Source organism: Oncorhynchus masou, chromosome 27 (assembly GCF_036934945.1).
Source record: "Oncorhynchus masou masou isolate Uvic2021 chromosome 27, UVic_Omas_1.1, whole genome shotgun sequence".
NCBI classification, from domain to species: Eukaryota; Metazoa; Chordata; class Actinopteri; order Salmoniformes; family Salmonidae; genus Oncorhynchus; species Oncorhynchus masou.
Genome location: NC_088238.1, coordinates 23,918,172 through 23,937,773, shown reverse-complemented (window position 1 = coordinate 23,937,773; position 19,602 = coordinate 23,918,172). Strand labels below are relative to the sequence as shown.

The following is a 19,602-nucleotide window of genomic DNA, read 5'->3' as shown; positions in this document are numbered from 1 at the left end:
ATACTTGAAGATGCTTAAAGAACACGCTGTATTCACTTCAGAGCGCACTCAGAAATATTGCAACTACAGAATAAAATGTTACGTTCAATGGAGCCATGAAGATGTAGAAACCTACTGCAGTTGTAGTTCACTGCTCCTAGCGGTCAATTGACTACATTTCATTTGAAATTCCCGGCCTCAATTCCCTTCCGGAGACTTGCTTCCTGCTGAAACGCAATTCTCAATCACAAACGGAAAAAATATCAACGTTCATGGTTCCACTCTAGAAAAATGACTTCACACGTAACTGCCAAATGAACACGTATTTTCTGGTTGGTCGCGAGAAGATATCAGTGCCTTAAACACAAGAACGTCAAGAGTATCGCTGGGTGATAGGCTACTTTTCGTAGCGCCGAAGCTGGAAACAATGCCACATTTCTTGTGGCCGGAGCCGCTGTCAGCCGCACAACTCAAGCGGCTAGAGGAGCACAAATATAGCGCTTCGGGTCGATCCCTTTTCGAACCTCCTTGTCAGATATATTGGAATTGGCTGGTCCAACAAATTCCAACTTGGGTAGCGCCTAATACGCTGACTATAATTGGACTGGTAATAAATATAGTCACAACTGTAGTGTTGGTGTTTTACTGTCCAACGGCAACAGAGGAGGTAGGTGCTTTGCGACCTTGTGGTGGGTGGTAGAAACTTTCGAGTAGCCATGTAGCAACACCCCATGACAGCATTGTAACTCTCTGAGATCATGTGTAACATTGCAACTCGAATACATTTACAGCGCTATTGTTACTTTGCAACCGATAACTTGTTCTCAACTGGCCTACCTGGTTAAATAAAGGTTAGAAAATTAAAACTGTTCAAAGCATCAGCATATTGGTTGGAAAATGTGCACAGTCCACTAATATTTTGTTCCTCGAAAGTTTGTCTAATAGACAATTGTTGTTGTCTTTGTCAAAGTTGCCACCATGTTTGCTCAGCCACTCATAAATCAAGCGAATAGTAATTTAAGGTAACTGGGAGTAAGTGTGGCTCAATGTTTATTCAAGGAAAGGTAAAGTTAATATTACTTTAGTTGTCGCAAGTTAGTTTGGATCATGTAAATTAAGCAAATACAGTTGAAGTCGGAAGTTTACATACACTTAGGTTGTAGTCATTAAAACTCGTTTTTCAACCTCTCCACAAATTTCTTGTTAACCAGCTATAGTTTTGGCCATTCGGTCAGGACATCTACTTTGTAATTTTTCAAACAATTGTTTACGGACAGATTATTCCACTTGTAATTAACTGTATCACAATTCCAGTGGGTCAGAAGTTTACATACACTAAGTTGACTGGCTTGAAAAATTCCAGAAAACTATGTCATGGCTTTAGAAGATTCTAATTGACATCATTTGAGTTAATTGGAGGTGTACCTGTGGAGTATTTCAAGGCCTACAGTCAAACTCATTTCCTCTTTGCTTGACTTCATGGGAAAATCAAAAGAAATCAGCCAAGACCTCAGAATAAAAGGTAGACCACAAGTCTGGTTCATCCTTGGGAGCAATTTCCAAATGCCTGAAGGTAACCTGTTCATCTGTACAAACAATAGTACGCAGGTATAAACACCATGGGACCGCTCAGGAAGGAGACGCGTTCTGTCTCCTAGAGTTGAACGTACTTTGGTGCGAGAAGTGCAAATCTATCCCAGAACAACATCTAAGGTTTTTGTGAAGATGCTGGAGGAAACAGGAACAAAAGTATCTACATCCACAGTAAAACGAGTCCTATATCGACATAACCTGAAAGGCCGCTCAACAAGGAAGAAGCCACTGCTCCAAAACTGCCATTAAAAAAGCCAGACTACGGTTTGCAACTGCACATGGGGACAAAGATTGTACTTATTGGAGAAATTTCATCTGGTCTGATCAAACAAAAATATAACTGTTTGGCCATAATGACCATTGTTATGTTTGGAGGAAAAAGGGGGAGGCTTGCAAGCCGAAGAACACCATCCCAACCATGAATCACGGGGGTGGCAGCATCATGTTGTGGGGGTGCTTTGCTGCAGGAGGGGCTGGTGCACTTCACAAAATAGGTGGCATCATGAGGAAGGGAAAATTGTGGATATATTGAAGCAACATCTCAAGACATCAGTCAGGAAGTTAAAGCTTGGTCGCAAATGGGTCTTCCAAATGGACAATGAGCACAAGCATACTTCCAAAGTTGTGGCAAAATGGCTTAAGGACAACAAAGTCAAGGTATTGGAGTGGCCATCACAACACCCTGACCTCAATCCCATAGAACATTTGTGGGCCGAACTGAAAAAGCGTGAGCGAGCAAGGAGACCTACAAACCTGACTCAGTTACACCAGCTCTGTCAGGAGGAATGGGCCAAAATTCACCCAAATTATTGTGGAAGGCTACCTGAAACATTTGACCCAAGTTAAACAATTTAAAGGCAATGCTACCAAATACTAATTGAGTGTATGTAAACTTCTGACCCACTGGGAATGTGATGAAAGAAATAAAAGCTTAAATAAGTCACTCTACTATTATTTTAACATTTCACATTCTTAAAATAAAGTGGTGATTCTAACTGACCTAAGACGGGGCATTTTTACTAGGATTAAATGTTGAATTGTGAAAAACTGAGTTTAAATGTATTTTGCTAAGGTGTCTGCAAACTTCAGACTTCAACTGTAGATAACAATACAACTTCAACCATAGTCAGCAAATCATTAACAGGTCGAATACCTAGGTTTTAACCATGCCATGTGTTCATACTATGACATGTCATCCGCTTAGGTTGATTCCCTGAAGAGAGGGAGAGAGAGGGTGTGTGAACCTACCCCTTTGGCTATTTAGCTTCTTTTCCTTCCTTTGTATAGCTTGCGTTCAGGCACGTGCCTGTCAGGTATTCGGAGATGTTACAATATGTTTATTGGTTCTACACCTTTGTCCACCCATCCCACAGTACAGATTGGAATCTCACCACTGACACAAAGTCCAGATTCCATCAAGCTCCAGGCAGGTTTGTGCAGCAGACAATTCAACAAGCGCATTTTATATGCAGCACAAGCTGTTGTCAATGCAGCCATGGATTCGCATGTAACCTGTCGCCATCTGCAATCTGTATGTACAGTAAAAATCAAATTTATTTATATAGCCCTTTGTACATCAGCTGATGTCTCAAAGTGCTGTACAGAAACCCAGCCTAAAACTCCCTAGAAAGGCCAAAACCTAGGAAGAAACCTAGAGAGGAACCAGGCTATGTGGGGTGGCCAGTCCTCTTCTGGCTGTGCCGGGTGGAGATTATAACAGAACATGGTTAAAATGTTCATAAATGACCAGCATGGTCAATAATAACAAGGCAGAACAGTTGAAACTGGAGCAGCAGCATGGCCAGGTGGACTGGGGACAGCAAGGAGTCATCATGTCAGGTAGTCCTGGGGCATGGTCCTAGGGCTCAGGTCCTCCGAGAGAGAGAGAGAGAAAGAAAGAGAGAATTAGAGAGAGCACATGTGGGGTAGCCAGTCCTCTTCTGGCTGTGCCGGGTGGAGATTATAACAGAACATGGCCAAGATGTTCAAATGTTCATAAATGACCAGCATGGTTGAATAATAATAATAAGGCAGAACAGTTGAAACTGGAGCAGCAGCACGGCCAAGTGGACTGGGGACAGCAAGAAGTCATCATGTCAGGTAGTCCTGGGGCATGGTCCTAGGGCTCAGGTCCTCTGAGAGAAGGAGAGAATTAGAGAACGCACACTTAGAGAACGCACACAAAGCAGTACAGCTTTGAATAACTAGATAAAGGGGCTACCTGGCCTTGACATAAACTGCAGCATACATTGCTGTCACTGACCAACTAAAAATATGTCAAGGGTGACCCTGTATGCCTATACTCAATACAGAACTTGCCTGAGAGCCATGTGACTAAGATGACTACCTGTATACAGAAAGGGCTTTTTAGGGCAGGGGTTACTGAAGAGCAGTTTGTTGTTGGTAGAGGAAGGGACTGGAAAACAGCAGGATATCTAGAAAGAAAAAAAACACTACTGTCAAAATAGTTGTGGTGGACAAACCAATGGGACAAGCACACAGTTAGGCCATTACAGTAGTGTTGTGTTGAGTACACAGTTGGGCAAGTACTGTGCAGAGAGAACACAGTTGTGCAGAGAGAAGAGTTAGGCCAGTACAGTACATTGCAACCGGTGGGCCCGGGCCCAACTACTGGAAAGCCAGGCCCATCGAATCAGATTGGGGAACAAAAAAATGTAATAATTATGCCCTCTACATGTCGGTGTTCCAAACGGGACATTTGTCTTTTTACCTAAACATGCAAACACCATCAGATAGAATTCATAGCAAACAGTGCACTGGAATGGCATTTAGATTAAGTGGAATGACTTCTCTCATGGGATGGGTGGTCAAAAATCACTAACTGAAAGCCACACCCCCAATAAGTCATGAATATGACTGCATTAAGGCCTATGTCACTGTACTTATATGGCTATACAGTGCATTTGGAAAGTACTCAGACCCCTTGACTTTTCCACATTTTCTAAAATGTATTAAATACATTTTTCCTCATCAATCTACACACAATACCCCATAATGACAAAGCAAAAACAGATTTTTAGAAATGCTTGCACATTATTATTATTATTTACATAACTATTCAGACCCTTTGCTGTGAGACTCGAAATTGAGCTCCGGTGCATCCTGTTTCCATTGGTCATCCTTGAGATATTTCTTCAACTTGATTGGACACCTGTGGTAAATTCAATTGATTGGACATGATTTGGAAAGGCACACACCTATCTATGTAAGTGCATGTCAGAGCAAAAACCAAGTCATGAGGTCGAAGGAATTGTCCGTAGAGCTCCGCGACAGGATTGTGTCTAGGCACAGATCTGGGGAAGGGTACCAAAACATTTCTGCAGCATTGAAGGTCCCCTAGAACACAGTGGCCTTCATCATTCTTAAATGGAATAAGTTTGGAACCACCAAGACTCTTCCTAGAGCTCCAGAGTTCCTCTGTGGAGATGGGAGAACCTTCCAGAAGGACAACCATCTCTGCAGCACTCCACCAATCAGGCCTTTATGGTAGAGTGGCCAGACGGAAGCCACTTCCTCAGTAGAAGGTATATGACAGCACGCTTGGAGTTTGTCAAAAGACACCAATGGGACACTCAGTCCATGAGAAACAAGATTCTCTGGTCTGATGAAACCAAGATTGAACTCTGGTCTGAATGCCAAGCATCATGTCTGGAGGACACCCTGGCACCATCCCTACAGTGAATCATGGTGGTGGCAGCATCATGCTGTGGGGATGAATTTTTTTTAGCGGCAGGGACTGGAAGACTGGTCAGGATTGATGCAAAGATGAGTGGAGCAAAGTACAGAGAAATCCTTTATGAAAACCTGCTCCAGAGCGCTCCGGACCGCAGACTGGGGCAAAGGTTCACCCTCCAACAGGACAACGACCCTAAGCACACAGCCAAGACAACGCAGGAGTGGCTTCGGGACAAGTCTCAATGTCCCTGAGTAGCCCAGCCAGAGCCCAAACTTTACCCGATCTAACATCTCTGGAGAGACCTGAAAATAGCTGTGCAGCAACGCTCCCCATCCAACCTGAGAGCTTGAGAGGATCTTCAGAGAAGAATGGGAGAAACTCCCCAAATACACCATGCCACTGCCACCGTTATTTTTTTCATTTAGCAAACAACACCGCTCATAGTCCTGTGTCTTTAATCACAGTCCACACACCTATATTTTATATTTAATTAACTTAACAAATGCTACATTCTCTGAGTCTCATGTCAAATTGTGTAGAATAACATGGAGCTTCAAAACAGCACATTTTCCTCTGCCCCATGGAAAAATGTGTAGAATTGCAGGAAATGTGCTTGAAAACAGTTTTCTCTTTGCCCCATGGTAACATTTTGTAGAATTTCAGAAAGTTAACTTTATTTTGATTCATTTAGGAAAACGGCTCTTTTATTTATAGAAAAACAATTGTCCCACCCAAATTTCTTGGGGCTCACCCACCAACAAATTTCTGGACTACTTGTACATTGTTGTATGGAGAGATGATAAACACTGGATTGTTGGCTCACCCCTAATGTCCAGATAGCTGGTAATACTTCAAGTCCCAGTGTTAGGAACTTACCCAGGTCATCTACTTTCCTTTTACCATACCTTCACTTTTTTTTCTTACACACTCACGTGTGTGTGTGGTGGGGGTTGGGAGGGTCATTCAAATTAATGTAATTGAAATATTTCTTTATTGCGTTATCAGGGAAGATGTGTGCAAAGAGAGCATCGCTGTCTTGAGAGTACAACTTGTCCTGATACCTCCAGGCGAAGCAGAGAAATATAGGAATGTCTTCTGAGCAGCGGGCAAGTGCATTGAAACAGTTGCTTCCTCTTTTCACAAAACTGCATTCAGCAAATGATGGAATTGAGAGCTAGCTACTGTCCCACAAAATTGCTAAACATAGCAAGCCATTCGATGAGGGCAAATTTATTGAAGAATGTTAATTGACTCTGCAGCAATACTTTGCCCCGACAAGAAAGATGTGTTTTGAAAATGTTTCCCTGTCAAGACGAACAGTGACACAGCTAGGGTTGCACATTTTGGGGAATATTCAGAGATGGAAACCTTCTGTGGGAATATATGGGGATTTAATATTAATACCATTTTAAATATAGTTGTTTTTTGCATTGGATATATTGACCAGATCATATGGAGACATAAACTTTGTACCTTATCATAAGTAGACATAATTACAAATGATTAAATCCTTCCCAGAAAAAAATACTATTTAGTTACGAATTGAACTTTAATTAAATGAGTTGACTCTTCACATGTGATGATTTCATTGAACAACAAAGGAAAGGGATATTGAATGATCCCCAATGATCCATCGCATCTCCCAAAAACGTTTTCAACATACATCTGTAAAATGATAGTTTAGAAACTAAAACTTTGGTTGTCTTCCTCACAGGCTTCCATGTCTTCTCCCTGGACCTCCTCAATGTCCACCTCTTGAACATCAGACTTTGAGGCCTCATCCTCACTGTCACTTTCCAACCTTGTTGAAGATGGCTCTTTGTCAGGCTCAAAAAGCCTCAAATATGCCCGGAAGGCCACCAATCTTTCAACCCTTGTATTGGTCAGCTTGTTGCGTGCTTTAGTGTGTGTGTGTGTGTGTGTTTCCAAACAAGGACCAGTTGCGCTCTGAGGCGGCTGATGTTGGTGGGATTTGGAGGATGATGGAGGCAACAGAGGAAGGAGCCTCAGATCCACAAAGTCCCTTCCACCAGGTGGCTGATGAGATATGTTGTCACGACTGCCATATTGCATCTCCATCCCAAAGCCCTTGATCGGAAGTGTACTTCACCAGACTGCCAATAACCTTGCCCTCATCCAGGCCAAGGTGGCAAGACACGGTAGTGATGACACCATAGGCCTCGTGAAGTAGATTGCTGCTATAACTTGATGATCTTTCACATACCTAACCATTTCTTTGGCTCTCTTGTAGAGTGTATCCATTGTTCTCAGTTCCATGGTGTCCTTGAGGAGAAGATTCAATGCATGAGCAGCACAGCCAATGGGTGTGACGTGGGGGTAGGACTCCTCCACTTTAGACCAAGTAGCCTTTATGTTCGCAGCATTGTCTGTCACCAGTGCAAATACCTTCTGTGGTCCAAGGTAATTGATGACTGTCTACAGCTCATCTGCAAGGTGGAGATTGGTGTCTGTTGTCCCTTGTCTGTGCACTTGTAGAATACTGGTTGAGGGATGGAGATTATGCAGTTAATTATTCCTTGTCCACAAACATTTAACCACTGATTGCAATAGTCTGCTTTCTCTGATTTGCTTGACCTTCACTTGAACTCTGTTGAACTCTGCATCCAGCAAATTAATAGATAAAGCATGTCTGGTTGGGGGGGGTGTATGCTGGGTGAAGAACATTCAGAAATCTCTTCCAATACACATTGCCTGTGAGCATCAGAGGTGTATCAGTTGCATACACAGCTCAAGCAAGACATTCATCAGTATTTCTCTGACTACGTTCCTCTATTGAGTCATAAATACTTCTGATTCCAGGAGGCCTATGAGCTGTTGCTATCGATAAGGTGTCTGATTAATCATTTTCACCTCGAATAGAAGTGTCAGAGGTTGCTTGTTGTGAGCGCTGAGGGAACGTCATGCACTTGGCCAGATGATTCTGCATCTTTGTTGCATTCTTCACATATGATTTGGCACAGTATTTGCAAATGTACACAGCTTTTCCTTCTACATTAGCTGCAGTGAAATGTCTACACACATCAGATAGTGCCTGTGGCATGTTCCTGTAAAGATTAGAAAAAAATGAGAAACAACAAATACAATTCCATGTACAGATAAATAATAAAGCTGTTAGATTAAACAACTCCTTTGTAAGATAAATGTTTTAAAATGAAACATGTATGGAAACAGGTGAATTAACACTCCTCAGTTAGCAGGCTCAAGCAAGCTAAAACCCACATGGTAGCAAAAACTAACTAGAAAAATTGTTAACCAGTTAGAAGTGATTTAAACACACTCTGCTCTAGGTTACTATTTAATAATTAACAAAATATCATGTATGTCATATACAATATATTCACCCCACCCAGTGTTGTAATCAAAAGCGTGTAGTCCTTGGCTCAGACAGTGTAGTAGTTTGGGCTCAATAGCATCTCATTAGAGTGCAACATCTTGAGAATCAGCTGTACATGTGATGGAAGAATACACTGTGCATGCGGAGATTTGCAATTCCATTGAATTGGGGACAGTTTAACCAAAATATGCCACAATACCTACAATTGGCTTGTGTATCCCACAAAAAAAGGTTCACTGTTTTAAGCTAACTTTTTTGGATTAATTTAAGCAAAGTTCCCCAAATTCCAGGGCCTAAATTCCATGGAAAATTCCGTAAATTTACCAGAAAGTTTCCGACCCTTTTGCAACCCTAAACACAGCGTGTTGAGGACATTGCAGAGAATATGGAACAGCAGTTGAAAAACAAGGTGAAGGATTTCACCTATTTCTGCTTGGAACTGGATGAGAGCAGTATGTGACACGGTGCAGTTGTTGATATTGTTATGAGGCATAACTCCAGACTTTGAAATTACAGTCGATGAAGAGCAAAACCACAGGGAAATATTTATTGGAGGTTAATAAGTGTGGCAAAGCTGGGACTGAGTTTTGAAACGTTATCCAGTGTGACCACTGATGGGTGCCCAAACTTGACAGGATGTTTTCAGTGATGAAATATAACAAGTCAGGGCACAGATCAGCTCTTACTGACTCTCTTTTCTCTACGTTTTGAGGATTTCAAAGTGTTGGAAAATGACATGCTGTTGGTTTTCTCTCTCTTCACCTTCAATGTGGATAATACTCCTACTGACCTGCAACTTGAGCTTATAGATCTTCAGTCTGATGCAGTGATTGGATAACTATTCAAAACAATGTCACTGACGAGGTTCTCGTCATGTTCAGAAGATGTTTGTACTGTTAGGTTGACCCAATATATGTGAATTATCCCCCCCCCCAATTTCATAAGTATCCAATTGTTAGTTGTCACTGTCTTGTCACTGTCTTTTCTCATCGCTACAACTCCCGTACGGGCTCGAGAGCCATGCGTCCTCCGAAACACAACCCAACCAAGCCGCACTGCTTCTTAACACAGCACGCATCCAACCCGGAAGCCAGCCGCACCAATGTGTCAGAGAAAACACTGTACACCTAGCGGCCACAGGAGTCGCTAGTGCACGATGAGACAAGGATATCCCTACCGGCCTAACCCGGACGACGCTAGGCCAATTGTGTGTCGCCCCATGGACCTCCGGTCGCGGCCAGCTGCGACAGAGCCTGGGCTCGAACACAGAGTCTCTGGAGGCACAGCGATGCCTTAGACCACTGCGCCACCGGGAGGCCGTGAACAGACATTTTCAGTGATGAAATATAACAAGTTAAGGCACAGATCAACTCTTACTGACTCTTAGCAATCCTGCGCATAGCGACTTCAAACTATACCTGACATCACTGCTCTAGTCAATGCCCATCAGAGACTTCACTCCTCACACTGAATATTTTAAATGTAATTTTGAGCTCTCTGGTGTTTTTGTGCATACCCGTTAACAAGAGTTCTATCCGTGGTGCTGAATGCACAGTGCTTTTCCCTCTGTGTAGTTCATTGCATGTTTAATAATGAAAATACCTACCAAAAGGAGAACATGGATGTGGTTTATTTCTGTGCATGTTAAAAAAGTAAAATAAGTAGCATATCTGGACATGATTTACAGTAGATACATCTACTGTCAACATAGTCATTCCCATGATGTACAATCCTGTAATATGCCTCTGGCCGGCGATGGCAAAAATATATTCTAATGTGGCCCTCTGTGGAAAATAATTGCCCAGGCCTGAATTACTGTTTTGCCTTTCAAATCATTTTCTACAAAACAGCTGTAGTAAGCATACATTTTAGACAACGTTTTATAAGATGTCTGTTAGAGAACAAACCCGTGTTGAGGTAAATAGTCTAACATCGCAACTTGCAAAACAGAGTTGCTTGTGTTTGACAAGAAGTGACTCAATATAAGATAAACAACTTTCCCCAATGTGTGTCATGGCTTTCTTCAATCTTCACTGATTTGGTAATACACCCTGCATCTCATGTAAACAAGTCTGTTTGTTTACACAGAAGACAAAGACCGAGACCATTCCCTTCAACGGGGGATGGTGGAGGAAAGCTTGTCCTAGTTGAAATAGAAACCAGGTCATTCCATCCCCTTGTTTTAATCAAATTTCTCTCCCTCCTTTCTCCTCCCCTCCCTTCCTCTTTCCAGGCTCCAGCATGGGCCTTCATTCTGAGTGCATTGGGCCTGTTCATCTATCAGTCGCTGGATGCCATCGATGGGAAGCAGGCCCGGAGGACAAACAGCAGCTCTGCGCTGGGGGAGCTCTTTGACCACGGCTGTGATGCTGTCTCCACAGGTGCGAGCCCACATTTTTTTTTTGCCCTGTTAATTTGTGGTGCTTTACAATACCTGACCAAGTGTGTATTTCAAGCAGTGGGGCTTCCCTGTACTTTTGTCTAGAGTCTGGACTAGACTGCATTTAATGGTTAGAGTCATAGCAACCAGTGTGTCATATTGACTGACAACATACATTGTTCTATGCCTCAGAAGTATGACACATTGTTACTCATTAGTTCTCATCTCGTCTCTCTCTCTCTCTGTTTGTGTCTCTGTCTGCAGTGTTTGTTTCTGTGGGAACATGCATATCCTGTGGGGTAGGAAGCTACCCTGATTGGATGTTCTTCTGTGGCTTTGTGGGGATGTTCATGTTCTTCTGTGCACACTGGCAAACCTATGTTTCTGGAACGCTGCGCTTTGGCCTGTAAGTAGGAATGATGCCCAATTATATTATTTGTTTACCTGTTGCTGTGCAGATAACGACTGTTTGTTTTTGACATAATACTTGTCTAGTCCATCATGCTTCATAAAATATACAGTCTGGTTCTGACCTATGAGTTCTATCAATTCTATCCACCCAGGGTTGATGTGACAGAGGTCCAGATTGCCATCGTTGTCATGTATGTGATGTCAGCTTTTGGTGGAGTGGCCCTTTGGGACTACAGGGTATGGCTTCAATACATTTATCCATCCATGCACACAAACCTAACACACACTCCCATACCCACTCGTACACACTCTCTCTTTCCTTTTCTGTCAACTAAGCTATAGGATTTGGAGACTTGGACGTTTTACACCAACATTTGCCACTATGTGACAACACAAATTTGACACCAACACTTGCCACCATAAGACAACACAACCAATCCTTAACATGTACTGTATAACCAATCAACCAACCAACCCCACAACAACAATCTACTAGTGATTAAATAGTCCTTTTGTTTCACTTTCACTCTGTGCAGCCTGTGGAGGCTTAACGACTAAACGCCACAATCAGAAGTGAGAAGAAGGTAATTATGGGTAGCTAATCCACCGCGGCAGAGACATGATCACATGATCAGGCTAGAAAAAAGCTGATGTCACCACGCAATATTATTGGCTTCTCCTCCCATCATGGCCTCAGCAGCATGCCCCGCCCACCCACAGCTTATTGGTGTAAACAACGCTAGCTGTTGTAACAAAAGTTGATTAGTTCTGTTAACTGAAACTCTTGGTTGTTTTACCCTTTTGTAGTTACCTGTCCTTGGGGTGAAGCTGTATGCCTTCCCCATCTTGGGCATCATAGGTGGAGCCGTGTTCTCCTGCTATAACTATTTCCATGTCATCCTCAACGGGGGCGTCGGCAAGAACGGCTCCACTGTGGCTGTAAGTATTATTATGTAATTACGTTTTTGGGTTGATTAGTGTTTTTTTTATTACACTTAATCTTAAACAGCTGGCGTGGTAGTAAGATGTTGCATATACGGTGTCTTCAGAAAGTATTCATACCCCTTGACTTTTTCCACATTTTGTGTTACAATGAATTCAAAAAAACGTTTTCACATTTTTGCTAATGTGTTGAAAATGAAATGCAGAAATATCTCATTTACATAAGTATTCACGCCCCTGAGTCATTACTTTGTCAACATTTGCCCATTTTATGATTTTTTTTAATTCTCCAAGCTCTACCAAATTGGTTGTTTATCATTGCTAGACAACCATTTTCAGGGCTTGCTATAGATTTTCATATAGATATAAGTCAAAACTGTAACTCGGCCACTCAGGAACATTCACGGTCTTCTCGGTAAGCACCGCCAGTGTAGAGGTCGACTGATTATGGTTTTTCCACGCCGATACCGATTATTGGAGGACCAAAAAAAGCTGATACCGATTAATCTGCCAATTTTTACAAATGTTTTTATTATTATAATTTTTATTTTACTTATTTATTTATTTGTAATAATGACAATTACAACAATACTGAATGAACACTTATTTAAATTTTAACTTAACATAATACAGAAATAAAATCTATTTAGTCTCAAATAAATAATGAAACATGCTCAATTTGGGTTAAATAAATGCAAAAACACAGTGTTGGAGAAGAAAGTAAAATTGCAATATGTGCCATGTAAAAAAAAGCTAACGTTTAAGTTCCTTGCTCAGAACATATGAAAGTTGGTGGTTCAATATTCCCAGTTCTTCAATATTCCCAGTTAAGACGTTTTAGGTTGTAGTTATTATAGGAATTATGACGCGTAGACTATTTCTCTCTATACCATTTTGTATTTCATATACCTTTGACTATTGGATGTTCTAATAGGCACTTTTTAGTATTGCCAGCCTAATCTCAGGAGTTGGTAGGTTTGCAGTCATTAACAGCGCTGTGAATCAAGCATTGCTAAGAGCTGCCGGCAAACGCAGTAAAGTTTGAATGAATGCTTACGAGCCTGCTGCTGCCTACCACAGCTCAGTCAGACTGCTCTATCAAATCATAGACTTAATTATAATATAATAAACACAGAAAAACGAGCCTTAGGCCATTAATATGGTCAAATCCGGAAACTGTAATTTTATAAACAAAACGTTTATTCTTTCAGTGAAATAAGGAACCGTTCCGTATTTTATCCAACGGGTGGCATCCATTAGTCTAAATACTGCTGTTACATTGCACAACCTTCAATGTCATGTCATCATTATGTAAACTTCTGGCAAATTAGTTCGCAACGAGCCAGGCGGCCCAAACTGTTGCATATACCCTAAATCTGCGTGCAATGAACGCAAGAGAATTGACATAATTTCACCTGGTTGATATTGCCTGCTAACATGAATTTATTTTACCTAAATATGCAGGTTTAAAAATATATATACTTCTGTGTATTGATTTTAAGAAAGGCATTGATGTTTATGGTTGGGTACATTCGTGCAACGATTGTGCTTTTGTTAAATCATCACTCGTTTGGCGAAGTAGGCTGTGATTCGATGATAAACTAACAGGCACTGCTTTGATTATATGCAATGCATGACAAGCTATTTAACCTAGTAATATCATCAACGATGTGTAGTTAACTAGCGATTATGTGAAGATTGATTGATTTATTGTTTTTTTATCAGATAAGTTTAATGCTAGCTTTCAACTTACCTTGGTTCCTTGCTGCACTCGCGTAACAGGTGGTCAGCCTGCCACACAGTTTCCTCTTGGAATGCAATGTAATCGGCGTCCAAAAATGACCGATTGTTATGAATAATCAGTCGACCTCTACTCCACTTTATTATGTTATTCTGAAATGGACTCAATTTTCTCCATATCATGTTTCTTTAGACATGTCTAAAATAAATAATGGAATTATTGTGAAGGTGTAGGCTGTATTACATGGATTTATTAGACTATTTAAAATGTAGATGTTCCAAATGTGGCTTATGTGGAAGCCAGGAGATACTACATGTGTTAATTAACAGTCAACTGCAGGTCTCACGGTAATTATTTGCTTGACAATCACCGGCTGACGAAATTTCGTAGTGACTAAATGTGGAAAAACTCAATGGGTGTCAATGTTTTCTGAGTGCTTTCAAGTTATGTACCCAGTAGGTCCCTCGGGTCCTCTGGCACTTGGCTTTGAACTATCCCAAAGCCTAGGATCAAGAGGCATGGAGAGGCAGCCTTTAGTTATATGCCCCCAGCCTCTGGAATAGCCTGTCTGAGGGGGGGGGCTGAAACTGTGGACATATTTAAGAGGTCTGAAACCATCTTTTTAGCTTTGCTTTTTCTTAGGGTGATTTTTAGTTGTTCAGTTTGTTTGTTCTGTAGTAAATATTTCAGCTTTTATTTTCATTGTTTGTTTATTCGTTTTTTTTTTACTGTAATTTACATTACGTTGAATTCCATGTCTGAAATGTGTTGTATAAATAAAGTTTGATTTCATTTGAAGGCACTGTACATTTTAGGACAATCAACTATTTTTTGGCTTCTATTCTAGGTTAACAATTATTATTTATTATTTTGCTGTGTGTCCCTTAGGACACCAGTGTGCTGGCACCAGGTATGCACATCGGCCTCATCCTCACACTGGCGTTCATCATCTTCAAGAAGTCATCCAACAAGCTTTTTGAACTGCACCCCTGTCTCTACATCCTAACTTTCGGCATGGTCGTCGCCAAGATCGCCAACAAGCTAGTTGTGAGAGCTCCATTTAATATAATAGTCTTCACTTTCTTATTTTGCTGTCATCTCTCAATCTATTAATATCTCTAGTCTACTGACTCTACTGCCTGAAGGGAAATTCATTAAAAAATATATATTTGTCTGGAGTGTCTTATCAAGCAAGCAATGAATACTTTTCCCCTCTCATAAATGGGACCTCCATATGTAACAGCGAAAGCCTTACCAGTGTTTACCTTAGCTCATTCATTAGCTTTGCTCCTCCTCCAATATCTGTATGTTCCTTGTGTTCCTCTGTCCTTGTGTCAGGTGGCCCACATGACCAAGAGTGAGCTTTATCTCCCAGACACAGCTTTCATCGGGCCTGGCCTCCTTTTCCTCAACCAGTACTTCAACAGCTTCATCGACGAGCACATAGTCCTCTGGATCGCAATGGTGAGTTCTCACCCCAGATTTGTCTTTACAATTCTGTAGTTCTGTCATCAAAACAATGTTTTAGTTCAGGTCTGGTGTCATTTTCAACCCATTTCAGTTGTCTTCCATAGATGGGATTAGGAGTTTCCCCTAACCACATAAACTGACTGGGAACAACTCTTGGCCCTATGTGCATCAAGTACATTTCTCATGCCAGTCCTTATTTCCTCCCCAGGTCCTGTCGTTGATTGACTTGACGCGATACTGCACAGGTGTGTGCATCCAGATCGCCTCTCACCTGCGTATTCACGTGTTCAGCATCACGGCGCAAGCTGCCCCCAAACACGACTGACGTTTTGCCCGGAGGAAGAGGGCAGGGGAGGCAGAGGACGCCACCCCGCTCTTGAAAGCAGACGATAATGAAGAGGTCCCCTCCACCCCAAACCTCAGCAGCCTTGACACAGTGACGACCTCTGACTAAAGGTTGTCTGTAATAACACTAGGGTAATGACAGGAATGACACAACCACCCGAGTAGAGCCATTGTCAAGGGAAACACACTGGTCTGTATCTCACTGGATGAGTGCAGAGTAGCTGGCATGGAAATAAGTTGGTTGGTTTTTCTTTGTCTCCATTTTGGAAGTAATCACTACCTGAGGTAATCTGAGACTCAGATTTGGTAAATGTCAGACAGGTTTTAACATCCAAAGCGCACCATTTGCCATTATTTCCAGCTTGTTCAAATCATACACAATGGGTAAAAGCTACAATACATTTTTTGGCAAAGATCAAATAATGTTTCTCAGTGATCAGATGGTTGCTTTGTATTTTTTCCCCCTTGAATTTGTTTTCTCAATTGATACATATTCAATACTGTAAAGTTAGATTCTACAGTACTAGACTCATATCTTCACAGCCACTTGTTAAAAACAATGTGATAACTCAACATGTTTGATCATTGCCCAAATTGATATTGTTGCTCTTGAAATCATTCATGTTTATTTATTTAATGAATAAGACCCAATCTGACATGAAATTAACTTAATCAGGGCTAGGAAATACAAAATAAATCAACCTTTCAACCTCATAACTTCTAAAATGAAGTTTAAGTAGAATGAGACATTCCTAATGAGGTATGGTAAGCTAATTGTCAAGGACTGCAGGTGAAGGGGCAAGGGTCTGGGTTAACGCTGAAAACAGTGACATTTCTTCTACAAGGGCTTCCATCTGACTGTGAATCTCCCTCCAGTGTATCCAACACCCTCCGTAACCTCAACTCTATTCTAGTTGAAGTCCTTGTAGTCATGTTGGTGATGCGTTAACAAGAGTCCTGTCTGCTTTCAACGTTCTTCTCCCTAAAGGGCTAATTCTTTGAATCCTTTTGTTTAATTTTAAAAATATTTGAAGCATTTTAAGAACAAGTTCTAAAATGTTTGTCTTTTCTACATTATGAAACCAGTATTTATGGTTGAAGTATCAGACAATATGTAACACTGTTTTACTGGAATTCATTTTTACTATAATTCTGTACTGGAAGCCATCTTTTTTCATCACACATTTAGAATATGTATAGGTGAATGAATGCATTTTGGTACGTTAAACTCAATGATTTGTGATTGTTGAATGGTATGTTTTGGGGCATAGTTGAATGGTCATTGCTCAACAACTTTAGGATAGACAGACAAAGGGATGCAACGGTGCGGATGTTTCGCCCCTGTGGTCATGTTTATGTAACAAAGAAAATCAAGAACCCCTACTCTAGGAATATGGCCCTAAAATGACATTTTGATATACTGGTGGGTAGAATTCCAATGAGAGCCTTCAGATTGTGACACTTCAATGACTTTGTCTGGAAATGTTAGCCACCTGTTTTTGTTCAATCAGGGTTCGAACTCAAGGTGAACTTTGAAACTATGCATTGAAAAGGCCACATGGTATTGTACTGTTCACTACAAGTAAAACATCTTTATACTAACACGTTAAATTATTGTAATAAATAAATATTTTCCATTCAAGAAATTCAGTTTCATGACTAGGCGAGTCAGGTTTATTTTTGATTTTGGGATGAGCCAAAGTGATGACTAAACAAAAAATGTGAATTTGACGCATACCACCCATTGTTGTAATTCAACCTGGTCTCAGAGCATGTTGTATTCTGTACATAAATCCGTGGCACTCCATTTAGTATGGTATGTAATTCATTTGGAGCTAGCACTGGGGTTAGCAAAGTAGCTACAAATTCATTAAAATTCTTAAATTGTCTGAGATCCAAACACACAACCTTTGGGTTGCTAGATATACACTCACCCTCCTAATATTTGCCTTAAGTGATCTTGCTCCCTTTGGTTACATATACTAATGAGTGTCCCAGACTGAGACCAGGCCGTGTAATCTGGCACACTGCATACCACAGTACACCAACACTACAAATAGTCAGTAATAGTAAGGCAGCAAAACATTATCAATGTTCTACTGTTGCTAGCAATCATTCACATTTTATCATAATTAACATCACAATGCACCGCTTGTAAACAGAGGGGAGAGCTACCAAATTCAGGCATGGAAGGCTCAACAGAGAGACCATAGAAAAGAACTGAGGGTCAGTAGTAGAACGCTTGTGGAGCTAAATTAACATTCCGTGGCATTCATTAGGAACGCATTCACTGAACAACACAATCAGACATTACAGAGCATGCTAAAGAGATCTGAATTTCAGACACTAGCAGAGATATACATTAAGTATCCCACAGGGACACATTCTGTGTGGATGGCTGATCGCTGCGTGGTCTGTGTGAAACATTCACGATTTTAAAAAACAACCGGTGTGGCATTTTTCACACAGAACCCCCCCCCATGCCTTTGAAAGAAATAACTTATGACATGTACATACCAAATCCAACCAAGACATTTAAAAGGCAAGCAGGGACAATGGGTAAACAACGTCATACAGTCTAACTGGAATACTTCTGGCACCACTCTTTAAAATAAGGCACTTGTGTTGAATGTAGACATTGACCAGGAGTGACATGTTGAAACAGGTCAAAAGGTATAATTCCTGTTATTCTGATTAACCCCCTCCACGATCCCTTTTTTCCTTCTGTGGAATAAAGGTTCAATTTTAAAAAATAAAATAAAATCGTGTCCAACCTAACCTCTGGAATGCGTCGCAGGGTTAAGGTGCTGTAAACCCACACCACAGATGGTGTCTCCCGCCAATCGCTTCCAGATCATGGTTTTAACAGTACATCAATCACACTGCCCACACTGACTGGACTGGAGCAGTTTAGCACATAATTGGCTCAGTCAGTGTCCTTCTCCACAGCCTGGTGTGTTGGTGGCGTGTGGGCGATAAGTCCCTCTGGCACCCCTGGTGGAAGAGAAGAGAAGTGTCTGGTTTCTGGCTTCACAGGCTTCTTCTACTGGCACCGCATCACATGACATCACTCCAGCATCTCCCAGCCAGGTGATGCCCGTCAATCATCTTACCCGCCACACATGATTGACGTTGTTTACAAGAGTCCCTCTCTCCTTGAGCCATGCTGATGCAATCCCAGATGAGGACGTTTCAAGATATAGGGATAGCCCTCCTCGCTCACCACCTACCCCTGCATGGCCCTCAATTTGAACTCAAGGAGAGAGGTTGAGGGAGGGGACAGGTAGGAGGGTGGATGCAGAGAGGAGGATTAGGACGTCTTTCCCTCGTTCTTCACACGCGCTCTGGGTTGACATCGTTGCTGACCCTGCGTCTGGGAAACAGCTTGCGCTTCAGTAGAATCAGCTGAGGGAAGAAGAAAATACCACAAAGGACTGCGTCACAAAACACACAAACACTGAAAGACGAGTGGAAAAAGAGGGAAACGACATTCCTCTGTCAGCATGTGGCTCTGAGCGGGAGCTTTTTGCTCTATTTTTCTTGCCTTTGAACAGATCAGGGCAACAGCATTTCGGGAGAGTCAACATAAGTCCTGTAAAGTCACCAGAAGGTGGTTTATTGGTCCAGGCCTGAGCCGATAAACCACAGAGATGCAAACAGCTCTCCAACTTCAAGAGGCAGTTTACAAA

At 41.6% G+C, this 19,602-nt stretch overlaps 2 protein-coding genes across 2 annotated transcripts in view; one reads left to right on the top strand and one right to left on the bottom strand.

Moving 5' to 3' along the window:
- Positions 1–178: 178 nt before the first annotated feature.
- LOC135515846 (cholinephosphotransferase 1-like) lies at positions 179–17,559 on the top strand. The gene is made up of 8 exons (XM_064939633.1): positions 179–646; positions 10,858–11,005; positions 11,269–11,410; positions 11,568–11,652; positions 12,223–12,354; positions 14,987–15,145; positions 15,437–15,562; positions 15,777–17,559. The coding sequence occupies exons 1-8, from the start codon at positions 407–409 to the stop codon at positions 15,891–15,893; spliced, it is 1,149 nt and encodes a 382-aa protein (XP_064795705.1). The 5' UTR covers positions 179–406; the 3' UTR covers positions 15,894–17,559.
- The window catches only part of LOC135515845 (N-acetylglucosamine-1-phosphotransferase subunits alpha/beta-like), a 33,892-nt gene continuing 31,387 nt past the window's right edge, over positions 17,098–19,602 (bottom strand). Inside the window, exon 21 of the mRNA XM_064939632.1 lies at positions 17,098–19,318. Coding sequence (XP_064795704.1) covers positions 19,247–19,318 — 72 coding nt within the window. The 3' untranslated portion in view covers positions 17,098–19,246. The remainder of the gene's footprint in view (positions 19,319–19,602) is intronic.

Bases quoted from the DNA above. Each gene is read 5' to 3' on its own strand.
- LOC135515846 (XM_064939633.1), top strand. From the start codon at position 407: ATGCCACATTTCTTGTGGCCGGAGCCGCTGTCAGCCGCACAACTCAAG. The intron at 11,006-11,268 runs GTGCGAGCCCAC...CTCTGTCTGCAG, and splicing joins CTGTGATGCTGTCTCCACAG to TGTTTGTTTCTGTGGGAACA. The intron at 15,146-15,436 runs GTGAGAGCTCCA...TCCTTGTGTCAG, and splicing joins AGATCGCCAACAAGCTAGTT to GTGGCCCACATGACCAAGAG.